The sequence below is a fragment of the Triturus cristatus genome, chromosome 4_1, assembly GCF_964204655.1.
Source record: "Triturus cristatus chromosome 4_1, aTriCri1.1, whole genome shotgun sequence".
NCBI classification, from domain to species: domain Eukaryota; kingdom Metazoa; phylum Chordata; class Amphibia; order Caudata; family Salamandridae; genus Triturus; species Triturus cristatus.
Genome location: NC_140585.1, coordinates 71,036,647 through 71,057,849, shown reverse-complemented (window position 1 = coordinate 71,057,849; position 21,203 = coordinate 71,036,647). Strand labels below are relative to the sequence as shown.

Sequence of the window (21,203 nt, the reverse complement as noted above, 5' to 3'; positions counted from 1 at the left end):
CACCTGCAGAGGATGTGCATGGTTTCTGGTAAAAGAGAGCAGGGCTCTCCACCTAGGGGTCCAGAAACATGTCTTTTGGTGGCTGGCTGCATACAGCCTGTCAGAGACCACACCAGGGTTGGTAGGGATTTGGGGGAGAACCTCTGAGGTGCCCATTGGGTAAATGGTACAATAAATCCCACGGCTAACCATGCCAAAGAGGCACTTTCTCATAAAGTGCCCAAACCAATGGTATTCTGAAGGTCAGGGCAGAGGCCAGCATAAATAGGAGGGCATTGTCTGCTTCCGTCGTCTTTGAAGCAAAGGAAAAGGAGAGGAATCTTCCCAAGCCACAAGCTTTCATAGCACAACATCAGCTAATATACCGCTAGTCGCTTCCAGATTGGATGACCAAATCTGGGTGTAGCCTGGAACCCAAGCCTCTGGAGCCAAGGGCTAGTTGGTGTCACAGCAGGACCTGCCAGTGGAAGTCCTACTGAAGGCCCTGAAAGGCTGGCACATCCCCTGTCCTTATTTGGGGTTTCCGAACAGGCTTCCCGCAGAGTGGGGGCTGCCAGTGGCCTGGGGAAGCTCATCAAGGCGGCATTCCGTTGAAGCTTCCCCCTGCCCATCCTGGGGGAGGAGATCTAGCACCTCGCCCAGGATGGGCATTGTTGCAGGCCCAGGAGAGCAGGGGCTCGCCTACCGATGGGTCCAGCAACATGTCTGTGTGGCAGCCTAGGCAGCCTCCCAGACCAGACGTGGATTGTAGGTTAGGTTTCAGGGGGCATCTCTAAGATGCCCTCTAGGGGTGCTTGGTACATTAAATCCCACACTGGCATCAGTGCGGGTTTAATGTGCTGAGAAGTTTGATACCAAACTTCTAGTGTTGCCATTATGGTGCTGTGGAGTTCGTGTTTGATGAGCTCTCAGCACCATGTACTCTTAAATGGCAGCACTGCACTTACAGTGCTCAGGAATGGACCTGGGCACTGTAGGGGCACAGGGCTCATGCTCCTGTGCCCACACCACTGGTATAGGGCACCCAGCTAGAGGGGTGGCTGATGTATGCCAGGGCAGTGTAGGTGGTGGGCATGGCACACAGGGATGTGTGCCATGTCGACTGTTTTGTCTTGTACCCAGACACTCAGCCTGCAAGGGCAGTGTGTGTGTGTTAGGGTACAGGGCCTCTAAGGGTGGCACAACAAGTGCTGCAGCCATTAGAAGCCCTTCCCTGGTCACAAGGCCCTGGGCACCTAGGGTACCATTTACCAGGGGCTGACATGTGGCCAGGGTTTGCCAATTTGGCTTTTAGGTCTTTAAGGAAGGAACATAGGCCCTGGGCGCCTGATTGGCAGGAGTCCAGGGCACACTCAAAGTACATTCAGAAATTCAGCAAAAAGTGGGAGCATACCATGCAAGAAAGATGGCACTTTCTCACAATGTGCTTGTGTCGAGACTGGTTTTCAAAGTTTGTCTTGGATTTGCTGGAGGATAGCTAATGGGACCAGGAACGGTCTTGAGATTTCAATAGAGCCTGCCCTAGGTTCTAGTGCTTGGTGACGTAGAGGTTTTTCGTCTCACTCCCAGATGGCCTTCAAATGAATCAGGGAACATTAGTCATATGCCTTTAAGTTACATTTGGAACCAAGTTACCCAAGACGGACATCGTCTAGGTCCTATTACCAACATTCTCTTCTCGCAGGCAAAAGCACAGCTTACATCCTGTAGTTTTAGGATTTATGATTGTAGTATGTCAGAAAAAGAAGTTTGGAAGTCAATAAATCGATGACAAAGTTTGGAGCAGAGGTTCAGATCTGCCTTGAACGATGCAGAAAAACTGCACCTGACAAGCACACAAGGATGGTGCCTATGTGTGTCTCTGCCATTACTCCCAAAGCTGGGATGCAGCCCAATGGATTCACCTACCAGCACAGGGTAGAGATTACAGAAAGTTTGCAGATCCAGTCTGGTGCCTGGGAGGATTGAAAAGTTGAGGAGTATGCACTTAGACGTATCCATAAGAAATGACAGCCCTAAAGTAAGGGGGAAAGACCTAGTCTTAGCTCTGGCAAAATCCTCAAAACTAAACCAGGATGACAAATCTCATTTACAATAAAAAGATTGTAGCATTTATAGTGTAGAAGAAACTCACCTGCTAAACTTAACTCTGTCAGTGAGTTGCGGGTCGAGGATCCAACAGCAGTCAGCAGGTTGACAGACTGGTCGGTTAGGTGGTTGCAATGACTAACGTCCAGCCTTGAAAGGACAGGCATGTGTCTGATGATGAGCCTCAGTGTGGCATCAGTTAGGTCAAGGCCAGCCAAGCGAAAGTCTATCATGTTCCTGAGCTTGCTGCGATTGTCATGCCCTGTAAAGAAGTGCAGGAGAAATTAAGCCAACTTTCCAAAAATGCATTAAAAACAAAATGGCTACCTGGTACAATGGTTTTATTTATTCTTTGCACAAATCTAATTTCCGCTCACAAAGCTTAGTGAAAGACCAAGAACTGTATTTTGCTTGTATGGGGTTGCTTATGATATTTATAAAACGTGAATATCTCAAAGTTCCTGCAGAATAAAATGGTCTGTTAAAATGCACTTCATTTTATCCAAACTATCAATGGATTTTGGAGTTCATGAACTGGAAAACTTAATCTAACTGTCAGCATGGGCCCTGCACTGCCCCTTTATATAAAGAAACCCAAGAGCTCTACTACTGAAGATTACTCTGCAGACATGTAAAGCGCAACTGTTTTTTCTGATGTGCTCTTCTCATCTACTTTAAGGACTGAACAAGTTACTTACCTTTGGTAACGAAATATCTGTAAGAAACATTAGTTAGATTCCTTACCTTAGAATATCCCCAGGCGTCAGGCTGGATACGAAAAGATGTGTCAGCAATACCCTTGCACGTCGCTAGGCGTCATCTGCGGCTCCGCGTCCGTCGTGAACCCCTCGGAGTACTTAGACGCCGCCATCGCGCGCTGACGTCAGTTCTTGTACATAGCTTTCCGCGCCAGGACCGCAGAGCCATGCAAGAAACCTACACTGGTGCCATGAATCTAGGGCACGAAAGGCATGACCTTAACCCTAGATATCAGTTCCCAGAACGGGGAGGATGGGTGGGGCGGTAAGGAATCTAACTAACTAATGTTTCTTACAAACATATCGTTACCGAAGGTAAGTAACTTGTTCATCTGAAAGAAACACGCTAGTTAGGTTCCTTACCTTAGAATAGATACCCCAGCAATACCAACCCCGGTGGTGGGTCTGCGAACCAAGATCACACCAGGAAGTCCTGGAGAACGGAACGGCCAAAGAAGCCGTCTCTCCGGACTTGGCTGTCCAGGCAGTAATGCTTAGCAAACGAATGCCGCGAGGCCCACGTAGCTGCCAGACAAATGTCCTACAGAGGGACTCCCCGTCCCAGGGCAGTAGTAGCCGCTGTGGCCCGAGTGGAATGGGCCCTCAGCCCCACAGGAGGTTCCTTCTTAGCCAAGGAATAACAGGCCTTAATGCACAAAACGACCCACCGAGAGATGGTTCGCTTGTGCACTGCCCGCCCCTTCTTAGCACCTACGTGTGAGAAAGTGGCTCTGTATATACTGTTCCCTAATAGGTACAGGGTGTACAGAGTCCACAGTCCCCCAGAGGCTGATAGAGGTCAAAGTGGTAGCTTGGTCGAGCAGTAAGGCAGTACCAGAGGACAGTGTAAAGCATTTATTGTACACGCTCAGTCAGCATATGGTTTCACACACTCAATAACTGAACTCTAGGCCAATGATTTGTATATATAAAATATATGCTTGTTTTATTTTTAGAACCACAAAGGGGGTAAAAATATACTTTCTCAGAATGAGAGGTTGAATATAAATACTTTTGTTTTAAGCAATAAATTTGTGTAAACAGTCACAGTTGGTTGCAATAAACAATCCTATTTCCTAAACATAACAATGCATTGAGCTCAATGGTAAATTCAGGTTATTTGTAATAAATTACTTTTCAGATTACTTTTGGAATTCCAGGTCTGGCTCCTAGAACCAGCCTGGGGTCAGTATTCAGAATCAAGTGATGAAAGTCGACTTAATAACTGTAATGATTTTTAAATAATATTTAGCTATTTCAAAAGTTAGCACTTAGAAAATATTTCACAGAAAACATTCAATGGATCTCTATGGCAAGAAATTCAAATTGCAGGTAGAGTACTTTATCGTTACTTTAGTAATCCAGGACTGGGTGCCTAGACCCAGGACTGGGGTCCTTATCAAAAGCAGGTAAGTCATTTCGTTTGCAGAAATGGTACGATTTTAAAAGAATATTTCAAATTTGCAAAAGTAGACACTTAGAAGAAATTTCACAGAAAAGCAGACAATGGTTTCCTATGGGAGAAAAATGAGTTAGAGGTAAGTATAGTTGTGAACACTTTTCAGAGTCAGGGCTGGGCACCAAGATCCAGCACTGGGAGCTCACCTAGGAGCAGGTGAGTAAATTCGTTTTTGTCACTTGGCTGATTTTTGGTGAATTTTTGCAGTTTTGAAAAGTTCACACTTAGAAGATTTTTGAAGAAAAAGCCAGTCAATGTTACCCTATGAGGAAAATGAAGTTAGCGGTTTAAGGGTAAGTACTCGACTGGTAGTGTTGAAATTCCGGGCATGGACTCAGGGGTCCCCCAGTGTCAGGTAGGTACAGTTGGTTGACCCTCAGCGGTTTCAGGACGGCCGGGTGCAGAGAGAGTTGGGCCCAATGTTATCCTATGAGGGATAGGGGGGCCTTGGTTGGTGGCTGCTGTCTGGCAAGCCACGCGGCTGTGGGAGCTGGGCTCCTGGTCACTTACTCAGGGCAAGTGGGGAAGTAGGTTAGTGTAGAGAGGGCACTGCCAGGGCCACTCGGGCGGCTGGGTGCAGGGTGCTTTTGAGCCTTAGGGCGCTCAATGGAAATCAATGGGAATGTTCCGGTTTGGAAAGAGGCTGCAGGCTCGGGGACGAGGATGTTTCAGGTGCCACCACCACTTCGAGAGGTAAGTTGGGTAGTTGTAGGTTAGGTGGGTACCCCGGGATTGGGCACAGGGGGTCGCAGGGCGCCGGGTGCAGGGGTGCCTTTTGACGTCGGGAATCTTACCCTCTGGTTGATCGCGGCTGGGGTGGCACTTGGTTCTGAGGCTGCAGGCTTCTTCCGGGATGTCTAGGGGGGGTCCTTGGGTGCCGGACTCTGGGTCACAGTCGCCGTGGGGTCGTCCTCTGGGTCTTTGTCCACTCCGGCACTGGCCAGGCTTGGCTGGTGCAGAGTGTGTTGGGTCCGCGGTCCCGGGCTGGTGCCAGGGATAGCAAATAGGTTTCTTGAGTAGAGCCTCTACTCGTGGGAGTCCCAGGGGCTTAGAGCTAAAAGGTAGCCAGGTCCTCCGGGGTTGGTGAGGTTGCTGGCCACGTGGGATGCCGCGCTGGTGCAGGTTCGAGAGTCGACAGGCCGGTAGGGCTGGGGCCAAAGCAGTTGGTGTCTTCTTCTCTTTTTAGCAGCTGCAGGGCAGGTCTTTGTTCTTCTTGCTCTTCTTGTCGTTTTTCTATCTGGAATCTGAGGAAGGAAGGTTCAGGGGGCCCCTAAATACTAGATTTAGGGGCGTTACAGGTAGGTGAAGGCCAGGGACCAATGGGTCCTTGTCCTGGGGTGGGTACACCCCCTATCCTGCCTCTCTCCTGTGGGAGGGGGGCAGTAGCCTAATCCTGATAGGGTAGGGCCTCCCATCTTCAAGATGGCGAGAGCCCGGAGATGTGTTTCACCTCGCCTCCCCCACCTGAGGGGTGGGGTGGGCAGGCTGGCACATCCCCTGTCCTTGTATGGGGTTTCCGGCCAAGCTTCCCGCCAGAGTGGGGGGTTGCAGTGGCCTGGGGAAACTCCAACTGGCGGCATGCCTTTGAAGCTTCCCTTTGCTCATCCTGGGGGAGGAGATTTCTCACCTCACCCAGGATGTGCATCATTGCAGGCCCGGGAGAGCAGGGGCTCTCCCACCCAGGGGTCCAGCAACGTGTCTGCTGTGTGGCAGCCTGGGCAGCCTCAGAGCAGACGTGGATTGCAAGTTAGCTGTAAGGGGGCATCTTCTAAGATGCCCTCTGGGGTGCTTAGTACATTAAATCCTACACTGGCATCAGTGTGGGTTCAATGTGCTGAGAAGTTTGATACCAAACTTCCCAGGCTTCAGTGTTGCCAATATGGTGCTGTGGAGCTCGTGTTTGACAAGCTCTCAGCACCATGTATTCTTAAATGACAGCACTGCACTTACAGTGCCCAGGAATGGACCCGGGTACTGTAGGGGCACAGGGCTCCTGCTTCTGTGCCCACACCATAGGCGTAATGCACCCAGCTAGAGGGGTGGCTGACATATGCCTTGGCAGTGTAGGTGATGGGCATGGTACACAGTGATGTGTGCCATGTCGACTCTTTGTTTTGTCCTGCACCCAGACACTCAGCCTGCAAGGGCAGTGTGTGTGTGTAAGGGTACAGGGCCTCTGAGGGTGGCACAATGAGTGCTGCAGCCCTTAGAGGCCTTCCCTGGTCACAAGGCCCTGGGTACCTAGGGTACCATTTACTAGGGGCTGACATGTGGCTAGGGTTTGCCAATTTGGAGTTTGTGTGGTTTAAGGAAGGAACATAGGCCCTGGGCACCTGATTGGCAGGAACCCAGGGTACACTCAATCGAAGTACATTCAGCAATTTAGCAAAAAGTGGGGGCATACCATGCAAGAAAGATGGCACTTTCTCACACCACGTAGCCAACAAAGAGTTGGTCATCCACCCGGAACTGTTTCGTGCAGTCCAGATAGAAGGACAGCGCTCGTTTTGGGTCCAGGCGGTGGAGCCTCTCTTCCTCTCCTGAGGGATGCGGAGGCAGAAAGAAGGTGGGCAATGTAACAGACTGACCGATGTGAAAGGCAGTTACCACCTTAGGGAGAGAGGAAGGACGAGTCCTGAGAACAACCTTGTCCGGATGGACAGAGAAGAAAGGAGGCTTAGAAGAAAGAGCCTGGAGCTCACTCACCCGTCTGGCAGTCTTAAGTGTCAGAAGACGGAGAGGACAATTATGAAGTGGCTCAAAAGGAGCGCACATCAGATAGGTTAACACCAGGTTCAAGTCCCACTGAGGCATTATGAAAGGGACAGGAGGAAACATGAGTAATGCCTTTAAAGAATCGAGCAACAACAGGGGACTTGAAAAGAGAAGGCTGATCAGGAAGCCGTAAGAAAGCAGAAACCGCTGAAAGATATCCCTTGAGGGAGCCTAGAGCAGAGGCCTGCTGGGCCAGAGAAAGAAGAAAGAGGAGAACTTCTGAAAGAGGGGCATAAAGGGGATCCACAGCCTTTGCTGTGCACCATGCCACAAATCTGTTCCACCTGCAGGCGTATACCGTTTTAGTGGAGGGACGCCTGGCTGCCAGAATGACATCACAGACTTCAGGAGGCAAGTCAAATGGCATCAGCTGTCGCCGCTCAATCTCCACGCATGGAGGTGGAGGCTGGACAGGTTCGGGTGGAGGACCGTCCCCAGCTGCTGCGACAGAAGGTCCCCCTGAATTGACAGTCGAATCGGGGGATCGATCGACAGACTGAGTAGCTCGGGATACCAGTATCTTCGTGCCCAATCCGGAACCACAAGGATGACTTGGGCCCGGTCGCGCCTGATCTTCAGCACTCTGGGCAGAAGTGGTACAGGCTGAAAGGCGTACAACAGACCGCAACTCCACTTGCGCCGAAAAACTTCTCAGAGCGAGTGCCGCCTTGGAAATTCCAACGTGCAGAACTAATGACATTGCGTGTTCTCTTCGGTGGCGAATAGATCTAACCAAGGCTCTCCCCAATGCCGAAAGAGGCCTTGCGCCACGTCCGAGTTCAGACGCTTTTCGTGATCCATCATGCACCGGCGGCTGAGTTCGTCCCCCCCCTGGCGTTCAGAGAGCCCGCCAGGTGTTGAACCACCAGGGTGATGCCCTGATGTTCCAGCCATGTCCAGAGGCGCAGAGCCTCCTGACAAGAGTCCACGACCCAACCCCGCCCGGTTTGTTGCAATACCACATGGCGGTGGTGTTGTCCATGAACACCTGCACTACACTTCCCCGAACAGAGGGAAGGAATGCCTTCAGTGCAAGCCGGATCGCCCGCAGCTCCAATAGGTTGATATGGAGCCGGGACTCCGCCAGAGACCTCTGATCTCCGCCTCTCCCATGTGCCCCCCCCCCATCCCTGGAGGGACGCATCCGTCACGACTACGTGCTTCGGTAGGGGTAGGGAGAGGGATCTGCCACTGACCCAATCGCGGTCCGTGAGCCACCACTTGAACGGTCTTGCAGTGCCCTCTGAGATCAAGACCTGGTCAAACAAGTTGCCCCGATGCTGGGCCCACTAAAACTTCAGGTCTCACTGCAGAGCCCACATCCGCCACCTGGCGTGATGTACCAGCAGGATGCAGGAGGCCAGCAGACCCAGTAGCCGCAGCACCAACCTGACCGAAACCCAGGATAAAGGCTTAAAGATCGGAATCAGAGCCTGAATATCCCGAACCCGCTGTTCCAGAGGATAGACCCAGAACTGTGCAGAGTCCAGAACCGCTCCAATGAAAAGGAGTTTCTGGGAGGGACTCGGATGCTACTTCGGCACGTTGATGGAAAAACAAAGCAAACGCAGGAGGATGGCCGTAGTCTGGAGGTGGGAGACGACTGCCTGGTGCGAGCCTGCCTTCAACAACCAGTCGTCGAGATAGGGGAAGACTGGAACCCCTAATCTGCGCAGATGAGCAGCGACCACCGCCATCACTTTCGTGAACACCCGAGGGGCACTGGTGAGGCCAAAGGGGAGCACGGTAAACTGAAAGTGCTCGTGGCCTACGGTGAACCGCAGGCAACGCCGGTGGGCCGGCAGGACGGGGATGTGGAAATAAGCGTCCTGCAAGTCCAACGCTACCATCCAGTCTCCATGGTCCTGGGCAGCCAGAACCTGAGGTAAGGTGAGCATCTTGAACTTCTCCTTCCGGAGGACGGCGTTGACGCTCCTGAGGTCCAAGACAGGGCGTTGGTCCACTTTGCCCTTCTTGGGAACCAGAAAGTAGTGGGAATAACAACCTCGACCTACATCTGGGCCAGGAATGCGCTCGATGACCCCCTTGGCACAGAGGGCCGTAAATTCCTCCTGCAGAAGTTGCAAGTGATCCCCGAACATGCGGTGGTACTGCGGTGGCATGGCTGGAGGGGTCGCCTCGAAGGGGAGGGAGTAGCCCCATCTGACATTTGCAGCACCCACCTTTCCGATGTGATGGTACGCCAGTGGAGCAGGTGATGGCGAACTCTGCCTCCAACTGGCGTGGAATAGGCCTGAAATCTTGGACTAGGAAGGCTTTGAGGCAGATGCTGCTGGGGTAGATGTGGGCTGATAGGCTCTGTCCCCCGCTGCGCCTCGGCGAAATCCACATCCGCGTTGAGGCTGGTTCTGCAGCCTGTGGCTAGACGGACGTATGGGGGCACCCCTTCCTTGGCCACGAAAGGGGCGAAAAGCAGAAGTTTGCGGGCACGGGGTCAAGAGGCCCAAAGACTTGGCTGTAGCCCTAGAATTCTAAAGCGCTCCAGGGCACTATCCGCTTTGTCGCCAAATAGGCGACGGCCATCGAAGGGCATGTCCATGAGGGTGCTCTGGACATCCCCAGAGAAATTTGTGGACCTCAGCCAGGCGAATCGCCACTGTGGTCGCAATTGCCCTACCTAGCGAGTCTGTTGTGTCAAGCCCACATCGTATCGAATACCGTGCCACATCCCGCCCCTCGGCAAGAGCCTGGGCGAGCCGTGTCTGATCCTCCTCCGGACACTGGGGCAGCACGTCCGCCACCGTATCCCACAAAAAGTGGGTGTAATGTTCCAAAAGGCACGCAGTGTTGATAGACCGCAACCCCAAACTAAGGGAAGAGAACAGTTTCTTTCCAACCTTTTGGATTCCCGATCCGGGGGAGCGGACGAGAAGGCGGTCTGGGAGGTAGAGGCCTGGATAACCAGGCTCTCAGGCGTGGGGTGCACCGACAGAGCTGGGGTCGCCCGGGGCGGTGGCGCCGGGCCACGTTCCGGTCCACAGGAGGGACTGTGGAGGGCTTGGACCAGGTGCCCATCAGAGCTTCATTGAACTGCAGCAGAGGCTCCGAGGAGCTTACCGGCGGTTGAAGCACTTCAGTGAGGAGGTTGCACTTCAGTGAGGAGGTTAGTCCTCAAGGCTACTGCAGGGAGCTCTAGCTGAAGAGCCTCGGCAGCCTGCGCAGCACCACAGAAAAGGTAGCACCCTCCTCCGTAGCCACGGAAGGAGGAGAGATGAAGCCCGTGTCAGGGGAGGTGTCAAGACCACTGGCATCCCCCAGCTCTTCTGCCCAGTCCGGAGATAACTGGCACTGCTGTGCCAGAGGGTCCTCAGACCCCTCCCAGTCATCCCCGTCATCCGACTCCTGGTAGACAGGTGGAAAGTCGGAGCCGGGCGGTAGATGGATCTGTCATCCATCGGCGCCGGATATGGCGCCGCTCCGACGCTGGGAATAAACCTGGGGACGACGTCATCCGAAGACTGCGCCGGGGGCAGCACCGAAGGGGTAGGCGCAGGAGAAGGGGTCGTAAGGTCGACCGGGATCCAGGCCTGGATCCCCCGTGGGCCTGCGGCGTCGGGACCGAAGTTGACGGGGCCGGGGCCGGAGCCGCCGGCTCGCTAGGAGCCCCAGTCGGACCTGCGTGGCCCGAAGGCGCACCGGCAAGCCTCGACGGCGGAGCGAGACTCCTCATGGCCACGAGGAAGTCTCGGATCTCCGGAGTCGCATCTGGCTTAGGGACCGGAGGGTATGGGGCCGGACGCGACTCTTGCGGCTCCCACGTGGGTGGTGCCACCCGAACCCTCAGCCGAGTCGCGCGACCGGCGAGGGGAGTCAGAAGAGCGATGTCTCTTCGACTTCTTGCTGTGCCTCGACTTACCGGAATGCGAGGACTTGGACCCCGACGAGCGGTGATGGCTGCGGCTCCGCGACCGGTACCTCGTCCTCCTCCTTCACCGGGACCTTGAGCGGCGCGTAGCCGACTGCCGGATCTCGAGCAGCTTGTGGGACCACTCCCGCCTAGCCTTCGAGGTCAAGGCCCGGCAGTCTAGGCACGACTCTGCATCGTGGTCGGCCCCAAGGCAGTAGAGACACCAGCGGTGGTGATCCATGACCGACATCAGGCAGTGACAGGTGTCGCACGGCTTGAACCTGGGCATCCCTACCGGCACCAGGAGTCGAGGTCGACTCGAAATAGGAATCAAAAAAAGTTCAAAAGGTTTAGTCAAAAAGTGACTAAAAGGGTATGCTCTTCCCGGATCTGCGTTTACTGGCACGGAAAAAAGAAGAACCAACGTCAGCGCGCGAAAGCTCCGACGACGTCATCCCGGCGATCACGACGCCGACGACCGACGCGGAGCCGCAGAAGACGCCTAGCTATGTGCAAGGGTATTGCGGACGAAAAATCTTTCCGGATCCAGCCTGACGCCTGGGGATATTCTAAGGTAAGGAATCTAACCAACGTGTTTCTTTCAGATCAGGGCGTTGTAGACAGCAATTTCATCAGAGGGTGATGATCTGGAAAGATAGGTGTCCGCTATTTCAGAGCAGTTGTTCTCTATGTCCTGCCACCACTGCTCAGTTGTGTCTGGGTCCTGGAGAAATCCCCGGTCAAACAGACCTTTCTTTCCAGGCATCTCTCCTCACAGAATAATTGCACTTCTTCCACCTGGGCATTAAGTGTTGGAGGCTCAAGTGTCATCCTGCTTTACATCTTGTTTTCTCCGAGGCTAGAGTGGAATGAGGAAACCTTTGAGGAAATTTAACTCCTTCCTCTTTATGAGGGACTCAATTTCAGCTTCAAGCCTTCATTTCTTTCGACGTCAAACTTTTCCGCTTAAGCACCAAGGCTCCCTTCTTTCTAGGCTTTTTCCCTTCTGTGACCTCTATCACCTTTTAAGAGTCAAGGCCAGTTCTGAGGGTTTACCATCAATGGTGCCTTTTGACCTCGACCTGTAGGGTTCCTTTTGTTTATGCTTACTCTCACGTTGTTTGGTGTCAACGTAACCTTTGATTTTGAGTCTGAATGCTTTGCTCTTTCGCACTTCGCCCAAGTTACCTGGTGCTTCTACTATTCGTCCTCTGGCAACTTTAACTTCTCCCTCGGTTTATATGACCTTTCATCATCAGAACTCTGCGCTACTTCAGTTTCTTCTTAGTTCTCTTCGTAGCTGTTAAGGCTGATGTGCTTCAATGATTTTTATTTTATACTGCATCGTGGCGAACCGAGCCAACCTCAGTTTCTCCCTCGTCTTCAGGGTCTTGTGTTGGAACTCTGCACACATGTCGCAGCCCTTGGAACCATTGTCTTTAGGTAGGCAAAGGTAGCAATCCTCATAGATATACTTGTGTCTACATATGGTGGCGCTTCAGGCAGAATCTAAAGAGGGTATGGTCCATCCCTGATATATATTCACCGATACTAGCACCCAATGTCCCTCCAATGTGTGCACTTGAAAAAACCCTCAGTTTTCTTCAGTGGTAATCCTCCTTTCTTGACATCTGTGCTCTAACTTTAATTTCCTTCAGGATTTTTAATGTGTGTGATAACAAAAAAAAAAAAAAACTAACTTTTCCCTCTACAGTCTTCAGTGTCCTTGCTCTGCTTCTAGATGGTGGACAAAAGAATCTGAAGATAGCAACCACGCAAAAGGACTGCAGGCGCAGGCTTCTGAGGTCACAGCAGAAACTGTTCACACAATCAGAGCAGAGGGGGGAAAAGGAATAGCTAGAACTCCATGCCCAACCACTAGATGGTGGAATAATGCACAGCATATGAATCCATAAAAGATTCATGCTGCTTTTTTTCCTCTTGATCAGCACTGTCATTTTGGCCTCAAGCTGACCGTTAAAAAGGAGAATATGGATATTTATTTAAATTGTTTCACACACACTCTTATTTTACCTACCTGTTTCTGCCATTTCTAGTGACCAATTGGGACACTGGTCTTCTCCAGGGCTTGGGAAATTCCTAAGTAATCTGCAAAAGCTCTCATGCCTCATGTTTATGAGAAATGTATTCCATATAGTGCAAATATAATGAAATTGTGATTTAAAATTGATAGAAGCATTAGCAATGTGTCTGCACACATTAGTGAACACTGCAAAACCCCCTCTGTGGAATACCCACTAATGGCATGTGTACACGGCACAAGGAACACCAAATGTGATATAAAGTATGTCAGCCAAACAATGATTCCGATTTACCCTTACTTGGGGGTTTTAATGACTTCCTGGACATGAAAACAGGGGCACTTCCCTGTAATCACACACTCGTGGAGTAGAGCAGATTAGTTTAGCTTAATACGTACGTTCTGTATTTATCAGCTAACGCATCTTATTCTTGTTGTGATTAACTGACATACAAACAGGAAGGCATGCAAGACAGACATCCATAAAGATGGAATGTTTAATGCTCAGGTCCCAACATAATTGTTCAATTTTCTTACGGTTTGTATTTAGATACTGGATGCACCAGTAGAACAAAGTGGGTCTCTGAAAAGGAACCCATGCACTTGTTGTGTCTATGTGCATTCTCCGGCCCAATCCCATACAGGGAGGTTTCTGGGGCATAAGAGGTCATAAAAAAATAAAAAAAAGTATGATGCCCAAAAAACCCAATAAGCAATTCTGGATCCAGAATGGAAGAATAATGCAAAGCACGTGAATCCAGAAATGTTCATGCTGCAAACCGTTTTTTGCATGTTTGGCTAACTGCAGGAATAAAATACTGCTGTACTTTTGCTCTTCAAATTGAACTACTTCGTAACTAATGAGTCGGACTGAAGTCGTCAAGAAACATTCAGAGAAGCTGTTTAGGGATTTTTTTCCTTGTAAAAACACGAGGTGCTTAGCTTCAGGACAAATGACAGCATGTGCCAAATATGCTTTTGAGCTGCAATATATTTATACTGCCTGCACAACACGAAGCACAGGGAACATCAAAACGGCAGTGCAGTATTCAGTAGCTGTGATCTTTTACCATTTGGCGATTATTCTGGTGTTCACTGGAAGCCACTTAAGCTCTAGCTAGAGGGACAAGCCCACACCACTGACAGGGGATAAGAGTATACAAAAGTTACTTACCTGGCTTTTCAGAAGGCGGTGTTAACAGGTCTCTGATCTGGGTGTCTTTGATGCCTGGTGCCCACCGCAGATCGAGTGTCCTGAGAAGGGGGCAACTAGAAGTGCTGAGAGCAGAGATGGCGGACCAAGAACAGCCTGCCAGCATAAGGTCTTTCAGGCCTGCAAGGGAATGGAGAACACTATGAGACACCAAATGCATGTTAGTTACCACTGCCACATCTGTACACTTAAAAGTCTGAAAAAAAACATTTTCGGGAGAAGGCTTCTAGTGTCTGAAAGTGGAAAAATCCAATAAAAAGGGTTGCAACTGGAAACAGTTGCACGATCATAAATAAAGCAATGAGACCCCGGAAATATACACCCCAATAGTTTAAAGGGCTTGCTCATCACAGTTGTACAGGTCAGTGAGTTAACAGTTTATTTCAGTGGACTCATGGCTAGATGCAACAACGCACAAGTTACTTGCCTTCAGTAACGATATATCTGTAAGAGACATTAGTTAGTGAGAGATTCCTTAACTTAGAATTACCCCCAGGCGTCAGACTGGATCCGGAAAGTTTGTCAACAGTACCCCTGCACGTCCGAAGGTGGCGTCGTGCTCACCAGGATGACGTTGCGGCAGCTACTTAGATGCCGCCCTCAGGCGCTGACGTCAGTTCTGTACATGACTTTCCGCGCCAGGAACGCAAAGAGCCATGCAAGATACTGACCACTGGTGCATTGAATCTAGGGCCCTGAAAGGGATGACCTTAACCCAAGAAATCAGTTCGCAGATGGGTGGGGCGGTAAGGAATCTATCACTAACAAATGTCTCAGAGATATATCGTTACCGAAGGTAAGTAACTTGTGCATCTGAAAGACACGTTAGTGATAGATTCCTTGCCTTAGAATAGATACCCCAGCAATACCAACCCCGGTGGTGGGTCTGCGAACCAAGATCGCACCAGAAAGTCACGGATAACAGAACAGCCAAAGAAGCAAGGCAATAATGCTTAGTAAAAGTGTGCCGCAAGGCCCACGTGGCTGTCTGACAGATGTCTTGCAGGGGACACCACGTCCCAATGCAGTAGTAGCTGCTGTTGCCCTTGTGGAATGGGCGCGCAGCCCCACTGGAGGCTCCTTTTTAGCAAGAGAATAACAGGCTTTTGTACACAAGACGACCCAGCGGGAGATAGTTCTCTTGTGTTCAGCCCGGCTTTTCTTGGCGCCTGCGTAACCAACAAAGAGCTGGTCATCCACCCGGAACTGTTGTGTGCAATTCAGATAAAATGAGAGCGCACATTTTGGTTCCAGACAGTGGAGACCCTCTTCCTCTCTGGAAGGGTGCGGAGGTGGAAAGAAAGTGGGCAAGGTGATAGATTGCCCGATATGGAAGGCAGTAACAACCTTTGGCAAAAAGGAAGGACAAGTGCAGAGCTCAACTTTGTCCGGATGAACAGACAGAAAAGGAGGTTAACAGGAAAGAGCCTTGAGCTCACTCGGGTGCCTAGCAGAGGTGATGGCAACCAGGAAAGCAGTCTTCAAAGTCAATAAACAAAGAGGACAGTTGCGCAGCGGCTTAAAGGGATCGCACATCAAATAGTTAAGAACCAGATTCAAGTCCCACTGTGGCATCACAAAAGAAATAGGAGAGAAAAGGTGAGTAATGCCATTGAGAAATCGATTTACAACAGGTGACATGAAAAGAGGGCCGATCAGGGAGCCTGAGAAAGGCTGAAATTGCAGAAAGGTAGCCTTTAATAGTGCCCAGAGCAGAGCCCTGCTGGGCCAAAGAAAGAAGCAGCAAAAGGACTTCTGAAAGAGGGGAAGAAAGGGGATCCACAGCCTTTTCTGTGCACCATGCCACAAATTTGTTCCACCTGCAGGCATATACAGATTTAGTGGAGGGCCGCCTGGCCGCCAGAATGATATCACAGACTTCAGGAGGCAAGTCAAATGGAATCAACGGTCACCGCTCAATCTCCACGCAAGGAGGTGGAGGCTGGACAGGTTTGGGTGGACGACTGTCCCCTGCTGCTGCGACAGATTCTCCTGAAGAGGAAGCCGGATCGGGAGATCCATGCTCATACTGAGTAGCTCGGGATACCAAACTCTTCGAGCCCAGTCCGGGGCCACCAGACTGACTTGGGCCCAGCCGTGCCTGATCTTCAGCACTCTGGGTAGAAGTGGTATAGACGGAAATGCGTACAATATACCGCAACTCCACTCGTGACGAAAAGCGTCGCCGAGCGAGTGCCGCCTTGGAATTCCAACGCGCAATTGCTGACATCGCGTGTTCTCTTCGGTGGCGAATAGATCTAACCAAGGCTCTCCCCACTGTTAAAGAGACCTTGCGCCACCTCGGAGTGAAGACGCCATTCGTGATCCATCATGCACCTGCGGCTGAGTTTGTCCGCCCTGGCGTTCAAAGAACCTGCCAAGTGTTGGACCACCAAGGTAATGCCGTGATGTTCCAGCCATGTCTAGAGACCACCCCGCCTTGCTTGTTGCAGTATCACATGGCGGTGGTGTAGTCTGAACACCTGCACTACTCTCCCCTTGACAGAGGGAAGGAATGCCTTCAGTGCTAGTAGGATCGCCCGGAGCTCCAGATGGTTTATATGGAACCTGGACTCCGCCGGAGACCAGAGGCCTCTGATCTCCGCCTCTCCCATTTGGCCGCCCCATCCCAGAAGGGACGCATCAGTCACCACTGTATGCTCCGGTTGGGGAAGGGAGAGTGATCTGCCGCTGACCGAATGTTGGTTCGTGAGCCACCACTGCAATTGCCGTGCAGTGCCCTCCGAGAGCTTGATGTACTGGGACAGGTTCCCCTGATGCTGCGCCCACTGGAACTTCAGGTCCCACTGCAGAGCCCCCATATGCCATCCGGCATGATTGGTCAGCAGGATGCTGGAGGCCCTGCAGCCTCAAGGTCATCCTGACCGAAACCCAGGACAAGGGCCGAAAGATCGGAATCATAGCCCGAATGTCCCGGACTCGCTGTTGGGGAGGATAAACCCGAAACCGCGCACTCTCCAGAACTGCTCCGATGAAGAGGAGCTTCTGAGAGGGAATCAGGTGCGACTTCAGCACGTTGATGGAGAACCCCAGCAAATGCAGGAGGTCGGCCGTAGTCTGGAGGTGGGAGATGACTCACTGGGGCGAGCCCGCCCTCAACAACCAGTGTTCGAGATAGGGGAAGACTGAAACCCCTGATCTGCGCAGAGGAGCTGCGACCACCGCCATCACTTTCGGGAACACCCGAGGGGTGCTGGTAAGGCCAAAAGGGAGCATGGTGAACTGAAAGTGCTCGTGGCCTACCGTGAACCGCAGGTAACGCCGGTGGTCCTGCAAGTCCAACGCTAACATCCAGACTTGTGGGTCTAGGGCAGACCAGACTTGAGCAAGTGGGAGCATCTTGAACTTCTCCTTCTGGAGGAAGCGATTGACGTTCCGAAGGTCTAAGATAGGACGTAGGCCCTTGTCCTTCTTTGGAACCAGGAAGTAGTGGGAATAACATACACGATCCACTTCTGGCATCTGAACGCGCTCGATGGCCCCCTTGGCCAAGAGGGCAGCAACTTCCTGTTGGAGAAGTGTCAAGTGATCTCCCGACATGCGGTGGAATTGAGGTGGCATGGCTGGAGGGGTAGACTCAAAGGGGAGGGAGTAGCCCATTTGTACTATCTGTAAAACCCACCTGTCCGAAGTGATGGTGCGCCAGTGGGGGAGGTGATTGCGAATCCTGCCACCCACTGGCGTTTGATGGACCTGAAACACCGGACTATGAAGGTTTGGAGGAGGTGGTGGTGGTGGACTGACCCACCAGCTGGTCCCATAACCCACCTCGGCAGGTCCTACATCCGCGGCTGAGCGGAGATTGATGCTGCGCAGGCCTTTGGTTCTGAAACGAACATGTTTGGGGCACCCCTTCCTTGGCCATGAAAGGAGCGAAAAGCAGAAGCCGAAGGAGTGTGTGTGTGGCCGAAAGGCCGAGGGACCTGGCCGTAGCATGCGAGTCCTTAAAGCACTCCAACGCACTGTCCCCAAAAAGAAGAGTGCCATCAAAAGGCATGTCCATCAGTGTGTTCTGGACATCCCCTGAAAAGCCAGTTGTCCTCAGCCAGGCTTGACGGCGTAGCGCCACTGTCGTTGAAATCGCTCTGCGCAGCGAGTCTGCGGTGTCAAGACCACAACGAATCGTGAACTTGGCTGCATCTCTCCTTTCAGCAATAGCTTGGGAGAGCACCGTCCAGGCCTCCCCTGGACACTGAGGCAGCACCTGCTCCACCGTATCCCACACAGAGTGGGAATACCAGCCCAAGAGGCATGCAGTGTTTACAGACCGCAACTCTGAAACTGTCGGAAGAGAAAATCTCCCCAAACTGCTTCAGTTTCTTGGATTCACTGTCCAGAGGTGCAGAAGGGACCGTGCTCGGGGATGCAGAGGCTTGGACAACCAAGCTCTCAGGGGTAGGGTGTTGGGAGAGGAAAATGGGGTCAGCCGGGGCGGGGCGATGGTGTCGGACCACATTCCTATCCACAGGAGCCCCTGTGTTGGGCCTGGACCAGGTGCCCAAAATAACGTCTGAAGGTGTGTCATTGAAGGGCAGCAGCAGCTCCGCAGAGGAAGCGGCTGGCCAAAGAACTTCTGTCAGAAGGTTAGTCCTGACGGCCACTGTAGGGAGCTCCAGGTGGAGAGCCTCGGCTGCCCTATGCAACACCACCGAGTAAGTACCACAGTCCTCCATAGCCACAGCAGAAGGAGACTATGAGCCAGGTTCTGGAGATAAATCCAGTCCACCTGCGTCCTCCAAATCCTCTGCCCGTCCGGTCTAACTCGATTGGGCTGAGAGAGGGACTTCAGACCCCTCCCAGTCCTCCACGTCCTCCATATCCTCCTGGCCAGGCAGAAAAGGAGGAGGATGGAGAAAGGGATAGAAATTCCCCATCGGTGTCGATCGACACCGGTCCGGCACCGTCTCAATGTCGATGTGGAAGCCGGGGACGACATCAGCCGGGTGGCCGGCTGATTCTGGCGGCGGTGCCGTAGACAGACGTTGGTGCAGGTCATACGAGGTCAACCGATGTCGGCTGTGATCCATGCATGGATCCATGGGGGCCTCGCTGCACCAAGGCCAGAACAGTCGACGTCAGGGCCGGAACCAACGACAAAGGGCGAGGAACCTCAGTCAAACCCGCGGGGCCCAAAGGCACGCCCGCGGGGCCTGACGGGCCAAAGAGGCGAGCAATGGCTGACAGGAAGTCCTGCAGCTGGGCTGGAGTCGCACACGGACCCAGGAAAGGCAGGCAGGCCGTCTGCAACTGCGTAGGCTCCGCTGGAGCCGCGGTTATGGCACCACCCGCACCCTCAGCCATGTCACACGACAGGCTATGGGAAGGCGAAGAGCGATGGCGCTTCTTTGACTTCTTGTGCTTTGTCTTACCTGACCCAGAGTCTGAAGTCTTCGAACGATGACCGGTCCCTCTACCTCCCACGGGACCCGGGCCTTGAACGGCGCGGAGCAGTCTCCCAGGCCTCAAGCAACTTTCGGGACCGCTCCCGCAAAGTTTTCGGAGCCATGGCCCGGAATTCGGGGCATGACGTGGGGTCATGGTTGCGCCCCAGGCCGTAGACACTCGCGGTGCGGGTCCGTCACAGTCATCATGCGGGAACAAACTTCGCAAGGTTTGAAACCGGGCATGGGGGGGCGAGGCTTAGCCAGCTGAAAGATTGCCGCACTTTGAGTGGGCTCTGCCGGCCAAGCCTGTTATCCGCCACGATCCTGCAGATAACTTCGGAGCTTTCACCTCGGTCAGAGCAATCCTGTTCCAGTGCATCTTGGGGCACCGACTGCTTCGTTTCTGGCCCTCGGAGCTCGCCGCTACACCACCTTACCCCAGCTGGTGGCTGCCCGGGCCTACTGGGTAGCCGCGCTACCGTGGAGCCATTGCCCCCGCTCCTCGCATCGGCCGCCTCACTGGAATTGCGGTGCCCCGCTGGGGCCTACCTGTTGCCTGACCCCAGCTGATCCCGGTGAGTGGTGCTGCCGTGGGAGGGGGGGGGGGGGTGCAGAGGTCCTACGGCAGAGCTGGGCACGTGCACACCGCGGGGCCTGGTCTTACCTCCATCGCAGCTGGGGCTCTCCTGCTCTGCCTCTCTCGGTCGGCCTCACTGCTCTGGCCCAGCGACGAGGGCTGCACGCCCCCCGCGTCTCCCCGCTGTCATTGCCCCGCGGCTCTGCCATCTTCTGCAGCCCTCACGGCAGGGGCTCACGTCAATGCGGCCAATACTGGCCGGTTAGTCTACGGCCCTACTGATTCCTCACGCCGCCTCTCCACCCTCCTCACCAGGGACCTGCTGTTCTGCCGACAGCCCGCCCCGCTCACCACTCCTGGGCCCCTGAACTCTCTGCTGCACCACCCATTCATCGCTGGCTGCAACGCTTACCTTCTGGATAACGCGGCGGGCGCAAGGCTGGAGCCCGCGTTGCGCCAGGGCTGCTTCTGCCTCTTCACCTCGCTGACCTGCTGGGTCCTGCCTGCCACCCCGCCCCTGCTGGTGAGTGGTGCCACCGTGGGGGTGCCTGCGGCTGGGTTGGGTGCGCGCTCGCCGTACTGCAGGGCCTGGGCCTTTCCCCAGCGCAGCTGAGGCCCCTTTCCTTTTGCCTCTCATCGCTGGCCCCACGACAAGGGGGGCGCGCCCCCGTGTTTCCCCACTGCATCTGCCCCCGCGGCCCCGATTCCCTCTTCTGTGCCTACTGCGGGGGCGGTACTGGCGTGGCCACAATATTGCCGCACACCGCCGGTCCGGCTGCCTCACCACGCCGCCATCCCAGCTCCTCTTCTCCGGGGCCCGCGGACCTGACTGGCACATGATATAGCCTGCTATTACGAGAGGTGACATCAGTAGCTTTCTCTTAGTCATCCTCCTCTGGCCTGGCCACCATCTGCTCCGAGAGCGCCTGGACTCTTGCCATTGGGTCCAGACGGCCCGATCCACTTGGTCCCGTTGCGGAGTGCTGCACACATCCCAGGGCTCTACAGTCCTGGCTCTG

At 53.2% G+C, this 21,203-nt stretch overlaps 1 protein-coding gene across 3 annotated transcripts in view; it reads right to left on the bottom strand.

Annotated features, from left to right (window-relative positions):
- The window catches only part of KDM2A (lysine demethylase 2A), a 770,935-nt gene that overhangs the window by 57,413 nt on the left and 692,319 nt on the right, over positions 1-21,203 (bottom strand). For 2 of the 3 annotated variants that reach the window (XM_085651618.1, XM_085651620.1), the window contains 2 exons: positions 14,164-14,322; positions 2,135-2,350 (listed from right to left, as the gene is read on the bottom strand). In XM_085651618.1, coding sequence (XP_085507744.1) covers positions 2,135-2,350; positions 14,164-14,322 — 375 coding nt within the window. The remainder of the gene's footprint in view (positions 1-2,134; positions 2,351-14,163; positions 14,323-21,203) is intronic. The other variant, XM_085651619.1, reaches the window with a different exon arrangement.